The 20742-nt window shown below is 42.2% G+C and overlaps 1 protein-coding gene across 1 annotated transcript in view; it reads right to left on the minus strand.

The window, feature by feature from the left end:
• EFCAB6 (EF-hand calcium binding domain 6) overlaps nucleotides 1-20742 on the minus strand; it is a gene marked incomplete at both ends in the record, with an annotated part of 231404 nt that overhangs the window by 207379 nt on the left and 3283 nt on the right. Inside the window, one exon of the mRNA XM_079714428.1 lies at nucleotides 4441-4586. Within this exon, the coding sequence (XP_079570554.1) occupies nucleotides 4441-4586 (146 nt within the window). The remainder of the gene's footprint in view (nucleotides 1-4440; nucleotides 4587-20742) is intronic.

The raw sequence follows: 20742 nt of genomic DNA on the forward strand, positions 1-20742 counted from the left end.
CTTTATGTCTCCATCTTGAAATCTTTTTTCAGACTTTTCATGCGCATTTTCAGTTGCTTTCCAAGCAGCCCCATCTTGGCAATCAATAATTCTAATTTTGAAGTATCAGAAATATTGCTTTGAAACTATTTGAGTTTACTTGAGGGCAGACTTTCTATTTCACAAGCCTAATGCAACTTCTGGAATTTAAAATGAAAGCGGTAGCCAAACTTGCACAACCTCCTGGTGGGAGAGTACTAATTGATATGATCTTTCTGGAGGGGAATTTGACCAAATTTTCTACATCCGTTTAGGATACAGAAAGTCACAGCAGATTGTCATTCTGACCCTGGCAATGAGAACAAGTAGGATAAGCTAAAAAAAGAGAGGGGTTTGAAACCCACCAAAGAACTGAGGGTACAAATAAACTAAACTCCAGACAGGACCAGCCACTCCTCAGAGAGAAAACACCCATGACTCCTTTCACCCTTGCAGAGTCTTGGTAAAAGAAGCAGATTCATTCTACACAGGGGTATGGAGAAAACAAGCGATTGCTTAGTAGTCACATGGACCAATCCCGTGGATTTGCATCCCAAGAGCCTCAGTCACAGAGCGAGTCTGCACCCGTCCTTGTGGGCCTTCACACGTTGCACAGGAAGCACCCCAAAGCTGGGAGGGAGGCAGGAGAGCTATGTGATATGCCCCGAGGGATGCAGGGTCTTCCCTAAGTGTCAGGCAGCTGCTCACCGTGCCTGAGTACAGACCAGCGGCAAACCCCTCTGAAGCATACGGGGCCCTCACCGAGTGCACCTCAGCAGCCCACTGCAACTGCAGGCAGGGTGGCAGGGCAGAGGGTGACCTCCTAAGGTGCACGAAGCTAGCAGCTGAGCTGGAGGACAAAGAGAGCTCCCCAGAAACCCTCCAAAAGTGGCAGGAGGGCTGGAAAGCAGAGAGCCCGCCACAGGATGCTAAGCTGGCAGCTGGACTGTGAAGCAGAGATGGCTGGAGTCTCAGCAGTGTTCAGATCACAAGGCCTGTTGAAGGAAAGCATTTGAAACAAGGGGTCACGTGAATCTAACCAAAACTGCAACCAAATCCAGACACAGCTCAACTGAGAAATTAAACTGAGCCAGCCCACCTCACCAGCAACCTGAGCAGAAGGGGCACTCCTTTTTCTCGTGGTAAATATGATTTACTTTATCTCTACTCTTTTTTACACAAATGTCTGGTGTTAAATCCTTTTAAAATTGCAAGCCAAGTAAACAAAGAAAAGGTGACCTGATCAAGAGCAAAAAAGAATCATCCAAAGACCCACAGAGAGAACAGATGTAGAAACGATCAGGTATTTAAACCAAGAATGACAAATATGTTAAAGAGATTAAGGGAAAACTGACAAAATGCTGAACACGTAGGGAATTTCAGCAGAGAAGTGGAAACTATTTTTTTAAAGCACATGAAAAAGCTAGAAATTAAAAATACAATATCAAAGCAAGAGCTCATTTAATTTGTTTAACAGCGAAACTGTACACAGTAGAAGAAAGGACTAGTGAACAGAAAGGCAGGTCAACAGAAATTATTCAAATTGAAACATAAACATAAAGCAAAAAACATCTTAAAAGGAAACAGGGTGTCTAATATCTGTGGCTCACAGATTCACCCATGAATTGTGCTTTCTTTAATATGAGTCATATAAGTACATATCTACACATGTGTGTGCATGCATGACGTCCATGAGAGACAGGCCAGCCAAACACTTAATGGTGACCAAATCTGGAGAGAAAAGGGGTGCTAGGAGGCATTATATATATGTATGTATATAATTTTTATTTAAATATATTTGTTTTCTATATATATAATTTTTTTTTTTTTTTTTTTTTTTTTTTTTTTTTTTGTGGTACGCGGGCCTCTCACTGTTGTGGCCTCTCCCGTTGCGGAGCACAGGCTCCGGATGCACAGGCTCAGCAGCCATGGCTCACGGGCCCAGCCGCTCCGCGGCATATGGGATCCTCCCAGACCGGGGCACGAACCCGTATCCCCTGCATCGGCAGGCGGACTCTCAACCACTGCGCCACCAGGGAGGCCCCTATATATATAATTTTTATTTAGAAAAGAAAAAAATAAGTCAGTACTTTAAAAAAAAACATAGGCTTCCCTGGTGGTGCAGTGGTCGAGTCCACCTGCCGATGCAGGGGACACGGGTTCATGCCCCGGTCCAGGAAGATCCCATATGCCGTGGAGCAGCTGGGCCCGTGAGCCGTGGTCGCTGAACCTGCGCGTCCGGAGACTGTGCTCCACGACAGGAGAGGCCACAACAGTGAGAGGCCCGCATACCACAAAAAAAAAAAAAGAAACATAAATAAAAGGCAAATGACAAATGAAAAAAGAAACTGATGGCACATAAGGCAGATAAAGGATTAATATTTTTAATACAGAGAGCTCATACAAATAACTAAAAAGACCAACCCACAGTGGGTAAATGGGCAAAGGACATGAATAGGCGCTAACAAAAGAAAGACATAAGCCTGATGAACTTGACAATCAAAGTTAACCTCACCATTAGAGAAATGCAGATTAAAATCACAACAGAATATTGTTTATGCATATCAAATGGACAAAATGTTAAGAGATAATATTCTGTGTTAGGATATTCAGGAACAAGTACTTTTAAATATTCCTTGTGGGGATGTGCAGGACAAGCTTCCAAAAGGCAATTTGGTGGTGCTCACGAGCCTGAAGAGTGTGGACGCCCTTTAATCCAGTAATCCCACTTCACTCCATTCTTCTTTGTACTGTCAGAAAGCTAGTTAAACTAAGATACATCCAAAGTATACTCTAGGCGTGGAGCTATTGGGCTGGAAGAGATTTATTATGGATGATAAATGTTTGTGTTGGAAACTGCCAGTTATCCCTCAACATCCATTCTCCCCTCTTTCCTGAGATTTGGACAGACACACGGCCCACCTGAAATAGTCTCTCTGGTAGATGCCTGTGGCCTCTCACTGATGCAGGTGAGCACAGGTGGCGAGCGTGACTTCTGACTAGAATGCCTTTCTTCCGGTCAATCCTTTCACTACGTCCCACTGAGTCCTTCCAGTTCCTCAGGCTGTGCACTCAGTGCTTTGTACGTGCTTCTGGACCAGCACTGGTATTGTTCTGCTGGAATTCCTCCTCTCCCTCTCAAGACTGTGGGATCCTCCAGGGCAGACCCTCTACCGGACCCGTCTCTTTATCCTCCATCCCTGTGACAGTTCTTGTCACATATTAGGGCTCAGAAAATGTTTATGAAGGAAGGGAGGGAGGGAGGAATGAACAAATGAAAAGACACATTTTGGGGAAACTATAATGTCATATTTTATTGCTTTAAAACTGAGTGATCCAAATAAGTTAAAATTTTACGTCCACGCAAAAATCTGCATGCAAATGTCTATAGCAGCTTTATTGATAATTGCCAAGGCATGAGAGCAACCAAGATGTCCTTCAGTAGTGAATAAACTATTGTACGTCCATACAAGAGAATATTATTCAGAGAAAAAAAGAAATGAACTATCACATCATGAAAAGACATGAAGGAGCCTTAAGTGCATATTGCTAAATGAAAGAAGCCAATGTGAAAATGCTATGGACTGTATGATTCCAACTAAATGACCTTCTGGAAAAGGCAAAACTACGGAGACAGTAAGAAGACCAATGGTTGCCTGAGATTGCGGCAGGGAGGGATGAATAAGCACAGCACAGAGGATTCTTAGGGCAGTGAAACTACTCTGTGTGAAGCAGTAACAGTAGACACATGTCATCATACAGTTATCAAAACCCAAAGAACGTACAACACGAAGAGTGTGAACTCTAATAATGTGTCAATAATGGCTCATCAATTCTAATGAATGTACCACACTAATGCCAATGCTGGTAATAAGGGAAACTGGGGATGGGGAGTGAAGAGGTGTATGGGAATACTCTGTACTTTAGCTCAGTTTTTCTGTAAACCTAAAACTACTCAGGGAGCTCCCTGGCAGTCCAGTGGTTAGAACTCGGCACTCTCACTGCCATGGCCCAGGTTCTATCCCTGGTCAGGGAACTAAGACCCACAAGCCACACAGTACGGCCAAAAAAAAAAAAAAAAAAAAAAACTACTCAAAAAATATAGTCTATTAACTAAGAAAAAACTGAGGAGTGAGGCAGTATACTAGATAACACAGTAGTTAATTCCATGGATCCTGGAATCACACTGTCTGGGTACAAATCTCAACCCTGCTACCTAAAAGCTATGCAACTTTTGGGCAAGTGGCTTGATAAACCTGCATCTCAGATTCCCCATAAAGAAAACTGGGACAATAACAGAATTTATTTCACAGCTTTACTGTGAGGATTAAATGTCATGTGAGGCCTTTGTACAGAGTCTAGTACATACTAAACATACATAATGATATCTACTGTTAGTATCGTTTGCTCAGGAATACTCACATGAAGAAGGTCTGAACATATTTTGGAAACCATTCCTTGAATACACTCTACACGGTGAAGAGTGGGGTCTTAAATGCATGAATTTTTGTGTGTGAGGATACGAAGTATGCCAATCTGGTACAACTGCCATTTTGCACGTTAAATCCCTGTGATATTAAAAAAAAAATAGGTTACATTATCTTCAAGCACATCCTACAAATGTGGCCAACCTCCTATCTATTCCTCTTCTGAGAGGGCAGCTGGAGACTGTAAAAATGCCGCTAGTCATGACCTTCTTGCCAATGTTTCAAGGACTATTCTTAAAGGGAACACAGAACTGTGATTTTAGACTCACTTTTATAGCAGATCCAATAATCTTCAAAAATGGGACAACAAAGAGGCACTTGGATAGGAAAACCCACCTGCACCTCAACTACCAGTGACTCATTTCTTGGGGGGGTGGGCAGCAGGGGTGGAAGGTTTGGGTACTCTGAGCTCTCTTGAAGTGCCTCACTGCACATCCAACACACAGTCAGAGGCACAGCTGGGGAAAACAGCACCAAAAATCGTGGAGTAAGGACCACTGAAAATCATCTCCAAAAAAGTAATGAGAACACTGGCAAAAACTGTCAGAATCAGCTGTTTCAGAACTCTGGAAATTAACCAAAGGTCTGCAGCAATCTGGGGAGTGCTTACTCATGAGAGATGCCAGAATCTCAGAACGCACACCAAGTTTTATGGCATTTTAAGTTCTCCTATTCCCTTCTCCCCTCACCCCCAAATCTGCAATAGCCTTGAAACCAACATCCTACAATCACAGTGAAAGCCCAGCAGCCTGCCAGTCACTGGAAGGGAAAGAACAGGGTTGAAACTCCTTCAAAGCCCCATTATCAGAAAATTTTCATTATATGACTTACCTGATGGCTCCCTGAAAGACCCCTCTCACAAGGCTGTCTTTTTTTTTGGGGGGGGGGGCGGTACGCGGGCCTCTCACTGTTGTGGCCTCTCCCGTTGCGGAGCACAGGCTCCGGACGCGCAGGCTCAGTGGCCATGGTTCACGGGCCCAGCCACTCCGTGGCATGTGGGATCTTCCCGGACCGGGGCAGGAACTTGTGTCCCCTGCATCAGCAGGCGGACTCTCAACCACTGTGCCACCAGGGAAGCCCCAAGGCTGTCTTTATTTGAACTGATTCAGAGCTTGCCCAGTGAGAACAAGCTATTGTCAAAAGGCATTTGTTGAAAAAAATTCAGGGGCAATTGTTTAAATTTTTAGCTGCCTGAGCAGGTGGATAGCAGACAGAGCAAATAATAGCCTAAGCAAAAAGCTTAAACCAAAAAGCTGGGGAATGAGACGTCCGTAGGGGCTTTGAGAAGCTCCCACATATTCCTGGGAATCTAGAAGGCTGTGAGCATGTCCAGGGCTATGTGCTTGCCTAGGAAAGACCTGAGAAGGCCCTAAGCTCCCAGCTCTGGCTGACCTTGAGGCTCTGCACAAGCAGGAAGTGGAGGCTGAGGCTGTAAACTGCCTGGCTGAGTGCTGACAGAATGCTCCAACACACACCAAGAGCCCCTCGGCAAAGACTGGAAAACTGCTGTGTCCAGGCATTTAAGGAAAGCTCTGTCCCGTCACACACTGACCAATAAGCTAACCAGTCAGGGACTTCAGTGGCCACACGTGACAAACAATACTGACCTTACAAAGTTAATTTAGAAAAGTCACTAAACAAACAAAACGTGGAAAGGAGGGAGAATATGATTTTGAGAACTGCCACATTCTTAAAATGTCTACTTTTCAACAAAAATTTTATAAGACATGCAACAAAAAAAAAGTATGGCCCACACATACCTATCTTCAGAAACCATACAAGCAAGAAAAGAGTGGAATGAAACATTTAACCTGTCAAAAGGAAAAAAAATACCCCACCAACCTAGAATTCTGTATCCAGCAAAATACCCTTCAGATTTAAAGACAAATAAAGACTTGATCATACAAACAAAAATTGAGGAAATGTCACCAGCAGACCTGCTTGTAAGCAGACCTGCTTGTAAGAATTACTAAAGTAACTTCTTCAGAGAGAAGAAAAAATCATATGGGTCAGAAACTCAGACCTACATAAAGAAAGAAAGAGCATTAGAGAAAGAATAAATGAAGGCAAAATAAACATATATGCACCTAATAACAGAGCCCCAATATACATGAAGTAAAAACTGGGGAACTGAAAGGAGAAACAGACACTTCAACAATAATAGCTGGACACTTCAGTGCTCACTTTCAGTACGGACATAACAATTAGCCAGAAGATTTACAAGGAAACAGAACACCTGAACAACTCTTTAAACCAGTTAGACCTAACAGACATCTATAGAACACTCCACCCAACAATGGTAGAATACACCTTCTTCTCAAGTGGACGTGGAACATTCTCCAGGATAGACCATTTGTTAGGCCATAACACAAGTCTCAATAAATTTAAAAGGATTGAAAACGTCAAAGTATATTCTCCAACCACATGGGAATGAAATCAGAAATAAGTATCAAAAAAATGAGGTAATTCGCAAATATGTGGAAATTAAACAACACACTCTTAAGTAACCAATGAGAAATTAGCAAATACTTTTAGATGAATGAAAATGAAGGCACAACATACCAGAACTTATGGGATGCAGTTAAAGCAGTGCTTAGAGTAAAAATTATAGCTGTAAATGTCTATATTAAAAAGGAAAATTTCAAATTAATAATTTAACCTTCTTCCTCAAGAAACTAGAAAAATAAGAGTAAACTAACCTCAAAGTGAGGAGAATGAAGGAAATAATAAAGATTAGAGCAGAAATAAATAAAATCAAATTTAGAAAAACAATAGAGAAAGCCAACAAAATTAAAAGTTAGCTCTTTAAAAGATCTGCAAACTGCCAAATTTTCAGCTAGACTGACCAGGAAAAAGTGAGAAACACTCAAATTACTAAAATCAAGAATGAAAGAGAAGACATTACTATTGACCTCACCAAAAAAAGGATTCTAAGGGAATACTATGAACAATTAATTGTATGCCAACAAATTAGATAACCTACATGAAATGGAAAATTCTTTAAATTTTGCAAGCTACTGAACCTGCACAAGCACTAAAAAGGAAACAGAAAATCTGAATAGACCTAAAACAAAAGACTGAATTAGCAGTCAAAAAACTTCTTGCAAAAAAACCCAGGACCAGGGGCTTCCCTGGTGGCGCCATGGTTGAGAGTCCGCCTGCCGATGCAGGGGACGTGGGTTTGTGTCCCGGTCCGGGAGGATTCCACATGCCGCGGAGCAGCTGGGCCCGTGGGCCATGGCCGCTGGGCCTGCGCGTCCAGAGTCTGTGCTCCACAACAGGAGAGGCCACAGCAGTGAGAGGCCCACGTACCGCAAAAAAAAAAAAAAAAAAAAAACCCAGGACCAGATGGGTTCGCTGGTGAATTCTACCAAGTATTTAAAGAAGAATAATTAAAACCAATTCTTCAAAAACTCTTCCAAAAAACAGAAAAGGAGAGAACACTTCCCAACACATTCTATGAGGCCAGTATGACATCGATACCAAAACCAGACAAAGACACCAAAAGAGAAAGCTAAAGGCTAACATTCCTTATGAATACAGGAATTATCCTCAACAAAGCACAAACATACTGAATCCAGCAACATTAAAAAGAATGAGACATCATGACCAAGTGAGATTTATCCCAGGAATGCAAGAATGGCTGAATATAGGTGGTCACAAGGCACTGAGCTGATCTCCCTGTGCTATGTGGCTGCTTCTCACTAGCTATCTAGTCTACCAAATGTAAATTAGATAGCTAGTGGGAAGCAGACGCATAGCACAGGGAGATCAGCTCCGTGCTTTCTGACCACCTAGAGGGGTGGGATAGGGAGGGTGGAAGGGAGATGCAAGAGGGAGGGGATATGGGGATATATGTGTACATATAGCTGATTCACTTTGTTATACAGCAGAAACTAACACAACACTGTAAAGCAATTATACTCCAATAAAGATGTTTAAAAAAATAAAAAATTAAATTAAAATATATGCCCCTAAAAAAAAAAGAATGTAATACACACCACGTTAATAGAATCAAGAAAAAACACACGATCAACTCAACTGATGCAGAAAAAGCATTTCACAAAATCCTACACCCTTTCACGATAAAAACACTCAACAAACTAGAAATAGAAGCGAACTTCCTTGACTTGACAAAGGGCATCAGTGAAAACCAATAGCTAACATCATACGTAATGATAAAAGGATAAAGGATAAAAGTTTTCCCCTAAGATCAGGAACAAGACAAGGATGTCTATTCAACATTGTACTGAAGGTTCTAGCCAGGGCAACTAGGCAAGAAAATAAATAAAAGGTATCCAGATTGGAGACTAATAAGTGAGACTATCTCTATATGCTATATCTCTATATGACTTTGTACATATAAAATCCTTGGGAACACACACACACACACAAAAACACACAAACACACATGACTATTAGAAATAATAAACAAGTTCAGTAAGGTGTAGGATACAAGATCAATATACAAAAATCATTTAAAAATTAAAAAAAATATATATAAAAATCAATTGTAGTTCTACACAACTGCAATGAACACATTGAAAAGAAAATTAAGAAAACAATTCCATGTACAATAGTATCAAAAAGAATAAAATACTTAAGAATAAACTTAACAAAAAGTACACAATTTGTACACTGAAACTACAAAGTATTACTGAAAAGAAATTAAAGAAGATCTGAATAAACAGAAAGACATTCCATGTTTATGGATAAGATTATAATACTCCTCAAATTGATCGACAGATTCAATTTAATGCTCATCAAAATCTCAGCTGCCTTTTTTGCTGAAATTGACTAGTTTAGCCTAAAATTCATATAGAAATTTAAGAGATTCAGTATAGCCAAAACAATCTTTAAAAAATAAAAACAAAGTTACAGGACTTACACTTCCTGATTTCAAAATTTACTACAAAGCAACAGTAGTCAAGACAGTGTGGTGCTGGCATAAGGACAGACATGCAGGTCAATGGGATAGAATGGAGAATCTGGAAACAAACCCTTAAATGCAGCATTAACTGATTTTTGACAAGGGGCTACAAGATCATTCAAGGCAGAAAGAATAGTCTTTTCAACAAATGGTGCTGGGACAACTGGATATCCACATGCAAAAGAATGAAACTGGACCCCCACTTCATACCATATAAAAAAATTAACTCAAAATCAACCAAAGACCTAAATTTAAGAACTGAAGCTAGAGAGATTGGTTCAAGATGGCAGAGTAGAAGGACGTGTGCTTACTCCCTGTTGCAAGAGCACCAGAATCACAATTAACTGCTGAACAATCATTGACAGGAAGACACTGGAACTCACCAAAAAAGATACCCCACATCCAAAGATAGAGGAGAAGCCACAATGAGACAGTAGAAGGGGCACAATCACAATAAAATCAAATCCCGTAACTGCTGGGTGGGTGACTCACAAACTGGAGAACACTTATACCACAGAAGTCCACCCACTGGAGTGAAGGTTCTGAGCCCCACATCAGGCTTCCCAACCTGGGGGTCTGGCAACGGGAGGAAGAATTCCTAGGGAATCAGACTTTGAAGGCTAGCGGGATTTTATTGCAGGACTTCAAAAGGACTGGGGGAAACAGAGACTCCACTCTTGGAGGGCACACACAAAGTAGTGTGCACACTGGGACCCAGGGGAAGGAGCAGTGACCCCATAGGAGACTGAATCAGACCTACCTGCTAGTGTTGGAGGGTCTCCTGCAGAGGCGGGGGGTGGCTGTGGCTCACCATGAGGACAAGGACACTGGCAGCAGAAGCTCTGGGAAGTACTCCTTGGCGTGAGCCCTCCCAGAGTCTGCCATTAGCCCCATCAAAGAGCCCAGATAGGCTCCAGTGTTGGGTCACCTCAGGCCAAACAACCAACATGGAGGGAACCCAGCCCCACCCATCAGCAGGCAAGCAGATTAAAGTTTTACTGAGCTCTGCCCACCAGAGCAACACCCAGCTCTACCCACCACCAGTCCCTCCCATCAGGAAGCTTGCACAAGCCTCTTAGATAGTCTCATCCACCAGAGGGCAGACAGCAGAAGCAAGAAGGACTATAATCCTGCAGCCTGTGGAACAGAAACCACATTCACAGAAAGACAGACGAGATGAAAAGGCAGAGGGCTATGTACCAGATGAAGGAACAAGATAAAGCCCCAGAAAAACAACTAAATGAAGTAGAGATAGGCAACCTTCCAGAAAAAGAATTCAGAATAATAATAGTGAAGATGATCCAGGACCTTGGAAAAAGAATGGAGGCAAAGATTGAGAAGATGCAAGAAATGTTTAACAAAGACCTAGAAGAATTAAAGAACAAACACCTAGAAGAATTAAAGAACAAACAAACAGATATGAACAATACAATAACTGAAATGAAAAATACACTAGAAGGGATCAATAGCAGAATAACTCAGGCAGAAGAACAGATAAGTGACCTGGAAGACAGAATGGTGGAATTCACTGCCACTGAACAGAATAAAGAAAAGAGAATGAAAAGAAATGAAGACAGCCTAAGAGACCTCTGGGACAACATTAAAAGCAACAACATTCGCATTAAAGGGGTCCCAGAAGGAGAAGACAGAGAGAAAGGACCCGAGAAAATATTTGAAGAGATTATAGTCAAAAACTTCCCTAACATGGGAAAGGAAACAGCCACCCAAGTCCAGGAAGCACAGAGAGTCCCAGGCTGGATAAACCCAAGGAGAAATGCACCAAGACACATAGTAATCAAATTGACAAAAATTAAAGACAAAGAAAAATTATTGAAAGCAGCAAGGCAAAAACAACAAATAACATACAAGGGAACTCCCATAAGGTTAACAGCTGATTTCTCAGCAGAAACTCCACAAGCCAGAAGGAAGTGGCATGATATATTTAAAGTGATGAAAGGGAAGAACCTACAACCAAGATTACTCTACCTGGCAAGGATCTCATTCAGATTCGACAGAGAAATCAAAAGCTTTACAGACAAGCAAAAGCTAAGAGAATTCAGCACCACCAAACCAGCTCTACAACAAATGCTAAAGGAACTTCTCTAAGTGGGAAACACAAGAGAAGAAAAGGACCTACAAAAACAAACCCATAACAGTTAAGAAAATGGTAATAGGAACATACATATTGATAAGTACCTTAAACATGAATAGATTAAATGCTCCAACCAAAAGACACAGGCTCGCTGAATGGACACAAAAACAAGACCCATATATATGCTGTCTACAAGAGACCCACTTCAGACCTAGGGACACAAACAGACTGAAAGTGAGGGGATGGAAAAAGATATTCCATGCAAATGGGAATCAAAAGAAAGCTGGAGTAGCAATACTCATATCAGATAAAATAGACTTTAAAATAAAGAATGTTATAAGAGACAAGGAAGGATACTACATAATGATCAAGGGATCAATCCAAGAAGAAGATATAACAATTATAAATATATAGGCACCCAACATAGGAGCACCTCAATGCATAAGGCAACTGCTAAAGGCTATAAAAGAGGAAATCGACAGTAACCCAATAATAGTGGGGGACTTTAACACCTCACTTACACCAATAGACAGATCATCCAAACAGAAAGTTAATAAGGAAACACAAGCTTTAAATGACACAACAGACCAGATAGATTTAATTGATATTTATAGGACATTCCATCCAAAAACAGCAGATTACACTTTCTTCTCAAGTGCACACGGAACATTCTCCAGAATAGATCACATCTTGGGTCACAAATCAAGCCTCAGTCAATTTAGGAAAATTGAAATCATATCAAGCATCTTTTCTGACCACAATGCTATGAGATTAGAAATGAATTACAGGGAAAAAAACGTAAGAAACACAAACACATGGAGGCTAAACAATATGTTACTAAATAACCAAGAGATCACTGAAAAAGTCAAAGAGGAAATCAAAAGATACCTAGAGATCGAAAATACAATGATCCAACACCTATGGGATGCAGCAAAAGCAGTTCTAAGAGGGAAGTTTATAGCTACACAAGCCTACCTCAAGAAACAAGAAAAATCTCAAATAAACAATCTAACCTTACACCTAAAAGAACTAGAGAAAGAAGAACAAACAAAACCCAAAGTTAGCAGAAGGAAAGAAATCATAAAGATCAGAGCAGAAATAAATGAAATAGAAACAAAGAAAACAATAGCAAAGATCAATAAAACTAAAAGCTGGTTCTTTGAGAAGGTAAACAAAATTGATAAACCATTAGCCAGACTCATCAAGAAAAACAAGGAGAGGATTCAAATCAATAAAATTAGAAATGAAAAAGGAGAAGTTATGACACCACAGAAATACAAAGCATCCTAAGAGACTATTACAAGCGACTCTATGCCAATAAAATGGACAACCTGGAAGAAATGGACAAATTCTTAGAAAGGTATAACCTTCCAAGACTGAACCAGGAAGAAAGAGAAAATATGAACAGACCAAAATGGAGAAAAGACAGTCTCTTCAATAAGTGGTGCTGGGAAAACTGGACAGCTACATGTAAAAGAATGAAATTAGAACACTCCCTAACACCATACACAAAAATAAACTCAAAATGGATTAGAGACCTAAATGTAAGACTGGACACAATAAAACTCTTAGAGGAAAACATAGGAAGAACACTCTTTGACATAAATCACAGCAAGATCTTTTTTGATCCACCTCCTAGAATGATGGAAATAAAAACAAAAATAAACAAATGGGACCTAATGAAACTTAAAAGTTTTTGCACAGCAAAGGAAACTACAAATAAGATGAAAAGACAACCCTCAGAATGGGAGAAAATATTTACAAACGAATCAACGGACAAAGGATTAATCTCCAAAATATAAAAACAAACAACCCAATCCAAAAATGGGCAGAAGATGTAAATAGACATTTCTCCAAAGAAGACATACAGATGGCCAAGAAGCACATGAAAAGCTGCTCAACATCACTAATTATCAGAGAAATGCAAATCAAAACTACAATGAGGTATCACCTCACAGTTAGAATGGGCATCATCAGAAAATCTACAAACAACAAATGCTGGAGAGGGTGTGGAGAATAGGGAACCCTCTTGCACTGTTGGTTGGAATGTAAATTGATACAGCCACTATGGAGAACAGTATGGAGGTTCCTCAAAAAACTAAAAATAGAATTACCATATGACCCAGCAATCCCACTACTGGGCATATACCTAGAGAAAACCATAATTCAAAAAGACACCCCAATATTCACTGCAGCACTATTTACAATAGCCAGGTCATGGAAGCAACCTAAACGTCCATCGACAGACAAATGGATAAAGAAGATGTGGTACATATATACAATGGAATATCAGCCATAAAAAGGAACGAAACTGGGTCATTTGTAGAGACGTGGATGGATCTAGAGACTGTCATACGGAGTGAAGTAAGTCAGAAAGAGAAAAACAAATATCGTATATTAACGCATATATGTGAAGGCTAGAAAAATGGTACAGATGAACTGGTTTGCAGGACAGAAATAGAGACACAGATGTAGAGAACAGACGTATGGACACCAAGGGGGAAAAGTGGCCGGGGGCGCGGGGGTGGTGTGATGAACTGGGAGATTGGGATTGACATGTATACACTGATGTGTATAAAATGGATGACTAATAAGAACCTGCTGTATAAAAAAATTAAGAATTAAAAATTAAAAAAAAAAGAACCTCCTGTATAGGGCTTCCCTGGTTGCACAATGGTTAAGAATCCACCTGCCAATGCAGGGAACATGGGTTTGAGCCCTGGTCCAGGAAGATCCCACATGCCGTGGAGCAACTAATCTTGTGTGCCACAACTACTGAGCCTGCGCTCTAGAGCTCATGAGCCACAACTACTGAAGCCCACGTGCCTAGAGACCATGTTCCGCAACAAGAGAAGCCCGCACACCACAAGGAAGACATAAATAAATAAATCTACTTCTTTTCTTAAAAAAAAAAAAAGAACCTGCTGTATAAAAAAATTAGTAAAATAAAATTCAAAAATTAAAAAAAGGAAAAAGAACTGAAACTATAAAATTCTTAGGAGAAAACAGAGGTGTAAATCTTTGTGACTTGAGATTATGTGATAGTATCTTAGATATGATATCACAAATACAAGCAACCAAAGAAGGAATGTTAATTGGACTTCATCAAAATTAAAATTTTTGTGCTTCAAAGGACACTATCAAGAAAGTGAAAAGACAACCCACAGAATGGAATCAATTATTTGTCAATCATATATCTGATAAGAATCTAATATGTAGAACATATCAAGAACTCTTTCAAGTCAATAATAGAAAGTCAAATAACCCAATTTAACAATGGGCAAAGGATCTGAACAGACACTCCTCCCAAGAAGACATACAAATGGCCAGCAAGTATATGAAAAAATGCTCAGCATCATAAGTCATTAGGAAAATATAAATCAGAACACAATAAGCTATCACTTAGCAGCCACTAGGATGGCTATAATCAAAGTAACAAACAATAACAAGTATTGGCGAGGATGTAATGCTATTAGAACCCTCATACATTGCTGGTAGGAATGTAAAATGGTTCAGCTGCTTTGGAAATAGGTTGTCAGTATCTCAAAAAGTTAAACATAGAGTTAGCATATGACCCAGCAATTTTACTCCCAGGTATATAGTCAAGGGAATTGAAAACCTATGTCCACACAAAAACTTGTACATAAATGTTCATAGCAGCATACCCACAACAGCCAAGAAGTGGAAACAACCCAAAGGTCCATCAACTGGTAAATGCATCAGTCTATTCATTCAGTGGACTATATATAATTCAGCCATAAAAAGGAATGAAACACTGATTCATGCTACAACAAAAATGAATCTTGAAAATATTAGGCTAAGGCAGACCCAAAAGACCATATACTATATGATTCAATTGATATAAAATGTGCAGAATAAGTAAATCTATAGAAACGGAAAGTAGGTGAGTGGTTACCAGGGGCTAAAGGAAGGGGGAAATGGGACTGCTAACGGGTATGCGGTTTCTTTGGGGGTGACAAAAGTCAGGTAGTGGTGATGGTCACACAACTTTGTGAATATACTAAAAGCCACGAAATTGTATACTTTAAAAGGATTCATTTTATGGTATGTGAATTACATCAGAATTAGAAAGAAAAAGGGGGAGGAGGGAAAGAGGGAGCAGCGCTTGGTGGGCAAAGAGAGAAGCTGCTCCCCTGGACGCCTCTGGCATGGTGGGTGCCTTCTCAATAATTTTTAAGGTAACATGTGTACTTGATGGTTATTGAGAACGCGATTAAAAGACTTAGAGGAAGCAAGGCCAAAGCCGGACACAAAACCAGATGCACCCCAGAGACAGTCCCGGGGGGTTTCCTGTTTATCTTGGGCACTGTGGGTCTCACCCAGGCTCACGCCCCCACTGTTAGAGCGAACCTGGCCGCGCTCCCATGCCCGCCAGCAGAAGGCCCTGGCGCTCAGTGGTCACCACGTTATTACATGCAATTATGAATTTATAACTCATAGATTCTGCCAGTCTGTGGCTTATTGGCATTTCAAAAATCAGGGCAGATTTTCTGCTCATTCCTTTCTGGCCGCTCTCAGCATAAGAACAAGGAACAAAACTCTCCCTTGCCTCAAGTGAATCAGGAAGCCTAAGTTCCAGCTCTACAGGGAAGTTTTATAGCCATCAACTGTCTGAGGCTCCTAACTTGGCTATCCTTCTCAGCCAAAAAAAAAAAATAATTCCCTACTGGGCTTCACATTTAAACACAAGCGCGTAATGAATAATATTCGAAAACAGATGGATGTGCATGGCACTATACGAGTATAGAAAATCAGGCTAGGCAACACCTCTAAAGCACTTGATCTGAAGAACCTCAAGTTTACAGGGTTGAAGAAATGAATCAGAACTTTTTCATGTATAGGAGATCCACACTGGCCGGCACTCTGCTTTCGTCTCTTCGGGCAGCCCTGACTACCTGGCACAGTATCAGTCTGGACCTGTCTTATCTGCCACCATCCGTTGGCAGGTCCCTGTGGGCAGGGACCATATCAGGGCTGATGCCGTGTGAGGCTGAGGGCTTCATCCAGAGTCCCACATACATCCTTCTTCAACTAGGTACATTTAACTGAACTGAAACCTAGAATCACAACATAGGTAAATTTCCAGAAGACCGTGGCTTGGTACATGTTCATACAGTCAAAACGTGTTTATTGATCTCCTTCTAGAAGCTTGGGGATCAATGAACAAAACTGGCCCAATCATGGACCTCATGGACCTTATATTCTAGTAAATAAAGTAAGTAAATTATACACATGCGTAAGGGCTATGGAGATAAATGGAGCAGAGGAGGAAAACAGGTGACGCTGAGCAGAGATCTGAAGGGAACCAGAAAGGGAACAGTGCCATGAGGAGGACAAGGAGGCAGCGGGAGGCTGGACAGAGTAAAACCACATGGGCCCCCGTGAGCCTTAGGCTGTGAGTGATGTGTGAAGCTGCTGAGGGTTATGTACAGAGAAGAGGGTTAAACAAAGGGTTATGACCTGGCCTTTGCATTTAAAGGATCCCTCTGGCTGTATGTCAAGAATAGATCTACATTTGGGGAGGGAGGGAGACGCAAGAGGGAAGAGATATGGGGATATATGTATATGTACAGCTGATTCACTTTGTTATAAAGCAGAAACTAACATACAATTGTAAAGCAATTATACTCCAATAAAGATGTTTAAAAAAAAGAAAAGATCTACAGAGGCAAGAGAGGAAGCAGGAAGTCCAGTTACAAGTCTACTGCAATCATCCACACAAGAGAAGCTGTGGCTTGGACCAGGATGCTTTTGGAGAAAGTGTTGAAAAATGATCAGATTCCAGACACATTCTGAAGGAATAGCCAACGTATTTCCTTACAGACGTGACCTGGCAGGCAAGAAAAAGGCTGGACTGAATGGCTATTAACTGAGATGGGAGAGACCGTAGGTAGGTCAGGTGTGGAGGAGAAGATCAAGAATTCCTTCTGGACATATTACAGTTAAGACACTTATTCAATAGCCCAGTGGAGATACTGAATAGGCAGTTGGATGTATGAAGGATGAAGACAGAAGTCTGGGGACTGTCAGCATATAATGTACATAAAGGCATGATATCAGATCAGCCCACCAGAAAAGTAGGTGTAAAAAAAGAAGAGCTGTCAGGGCTGAGCCTTGGGGTACGCCGACATTCAGAGCTCAGGGAGATAAGGAGGAACTGGCACAGGAGACTGAGGGAGAGTGACCAGTGAGAGAGGAGAAAAACCAAGGGACTGGAGTGTCCAGGAAACCAAGTGAAGAAAGTATGTCAAGGAGGAGGGGGTGATGTTGTGTGTCAAAGGTTACAGGGATAATCATGTAAGATGAGGACCAAGAACTGCCCCTTGGATTAAGCCAGCTGGGAACCACCTATGACCCTAATAGTAGCCATACTGGTGGAACTGGGTGGTTGGGAGGAAGCCTGTCTAAGTGAGTTCAGATAAACTCAGAGAGGAATCAGTGACAGCAGATAGAGATGCCTGTTTCAAGGAACTCTGCTGTAAAGCAGAAGGGTGGGAACCAGAGGAGGGATGGGGTCAAGAGAAAACCGTCCTTAACACAGGAGAATCAGCAGCACGTCTGAATACTCGTGATCGCGACCCAGCCTCAGGGCCAAGAGGGATGAAGCAGGAGAGAAGGGAGAGCATGGCTGGTTCCCATAGGTTTGCCTGTGGAGACAGGGTCTCCTCTCGTGGCCAAGCCTCTTCCAGGCGCACGGACCGTTCACGCCTCGTGACAAGGAGAGGAGAGAGCGTGTGACTGAACGCGTAGAGGAGGGCATGTGGCAGTTCCCTTCCGCTGGTGTCTCTTTTCTCTGTGAAAGTTGGGTCATCAGCAGCAAGTGCGGACAGGGAAAGGATATGGAATGAAACCGTCGTCTAGAAGGGAAGGCGAGCAGGAGAAGTAGCAGCACTGCCGGGAGTGTTGAGAGCCCCCCCGAGGCCCGTGGACAGGAACTCAGGGGCCACTACTCATGGCGGTGCTGCGTTTCTCCAGCCACGTTCAGCTGCACGGCAAGGCCACTGAGCTGGGTTTAACTGGGGTCAGAGTTTTGAAAGGCACACATGATACGGCAAGGTGAGGGCATGTGCAAGGGACGCGACGACATGGCACAGAGGGCTCAGGAAGGAGCACTGAGGATGGCGGGGATGGTCGTGCACGTGAGATAACTGGACGAGACTGAAGAAGAGACAAGAGACTCAAGCTTAGGAAGAATTTCAAGAAGGGAAAACAATGATTCAAATCCAATTAGCGTTTAAGAGGGACTTACTCCGAACCAGGAAATGTGCTTAAGATTGATGAAAAACTCATCTAACCCTTCCCAGGCCCAATCACTTACTGCTCTTCCCGTTTCATAGGTGAGGAAACGGGTGCTCAGAGCAGGCAAGCGATTTGCCCAGGAGCACAGTGCTAAACCCCGAGCTGGGTCCAGAGTCAGGCTCTTCCCAGCTATCAAGTTTGCATGGCTGTCAACAGCCAAGGCTTTCCTGCTGCTTTTTGCAAAATGAACAACAAGCTCCTTGCAGGCAGTGGCGAGTCTCTGGCACCCCCACTGCTGCCTGCACGGCTAAGGCTGTGGTCTCCCGCCTGACCTGCTCTCCAAGTAAGGGGGTGGGGGGATCCGCCGTAACTGCGTTCCGCGTTGTGGTTACCGCTGATGCAGTTAACCGCTTTATTTTATCCATAAATTCCCTCCCTAATAACAATAAGGCATGCCAGGGCTTTGGCCTCATACCTTATTACACCACCTGAGGAGTGAGATAATCACCCAGAAATGTATTGCCTGTTGTGCATTTTATTACTTGAATACAAAGAGATTCAATTCAAGAAACACTTAGTTGAAGACAGCACACAAAAAAAATAGTAATCATATGAAAAGTAATGCCTCCTAATGCTACTGAGTACACTGCAGGGAATAATCCTCTTCCAGCAGGAGAACGGTCTGGATGACCCGTTGGGTCTTCTCCAGTTCTAATTTCTACCAACTGCAGGATCATAAAAGCTAGTGAGACTTCAGTTACAATACGAATACTCGGAAAAGCCAAATCTGGATCACTCTGAAAACGGAGCCTATGTGGATGTCACACCTAAACATTCTTGGTGTAAGCATTCTCCAACCAACTCTGCTCTCAACCGCTCGCTCTTTAGCGAATGCTGCAGGCCACACACTGGCAAGAGTGGAGGAACAGAAAGAGAAGTATGGCCCACCCAGCCCCCAGGAGTTCAAGACCTAACTTGGGATGTAAAGAAAATGGCACGTTTTAAAAGAACAGGAACAAGGTGCCCCCACAGGACGTCTAACTACCCTGACGTAGCTTACAGAAACTCAGTGACACCTGTCTTCCTAGAGTTGATGAGAGTTGAAGTGCATCACCCCACCGCAGGGGTTACGCTAAAGACTTTGCCCAAGAGATGTCCTCGTCAGTTCATCTCAAGAGGACAGGAGCTATTATTCCATTTTTAGATTCCTCAAGCAGACATAACATGGTTTTCTATTGTTACTAAAACCATTATTTTCTACATGCATTTATTTTCTATTTAAAAAAATTAGTTTTGGGGACTTCCCTGGTGGCACCGTGGTTAAGAATCCACCTGCCAATGCAGGGGACACGGGTTCAATCCCTGGTCCGGGAAGATCCCACATGCCGCAGAGCAACTAAGCCCGTGCACCACAACTACTGAGCTCACGTGCCACAACTACTGAGCCTATGCATCGCAACTACTGAAGCCCGCGTGCCTAGACCCCGTGCTCCAAAACAAGAGAAGCCACCACAATGAGAAGCACACGCACCACAACAAAGAGTAGCCCCTGCTCGCCGCAAATAGAGAAAGCCTGCGCACAGCAACAAAAACCCAATGCATCCAAAAATAAATAAATAAATTTATTTAAAAAATAAAAGTAGTCTCTAATTTAAAAAATAAAAATAAAAAAATTAGTTTTAAAAGGCTATTGAGGACTTCCCTGGTGGCACAGTGGTTAAGAATCCAGCTGTCAATGCAGGGGACACGGGTTCGAGCCCTGTTCCAGGAAGATCCCACATGCCACGGAGCAACTAAGCCCATGCACCACAACTACTGAGCCTGTGCTCTAGAGCCCATGAGCCACAACCACTGAGCCCGAGTGCCACAACTACTGAAGCCCGTGTGCCTAGAGCCCATGCTCCGCAACAAGAGAAGCCACCGCAATGAGAAGCCCGTGCACCACAACAAAAAGT

Source organism: Hyperoodon ampullatus, assembly GCF_949752795.1.
Source record: "Hyperoodon ampullatus genome assembly, chromosome: 11".
Lineage (NCBI taxonomy): Eukaryota > Metazoa > Chordata > Mammalia > Artiodactyla > Ziphiidae > Hyperoodon > Hyperoodon ampullatus.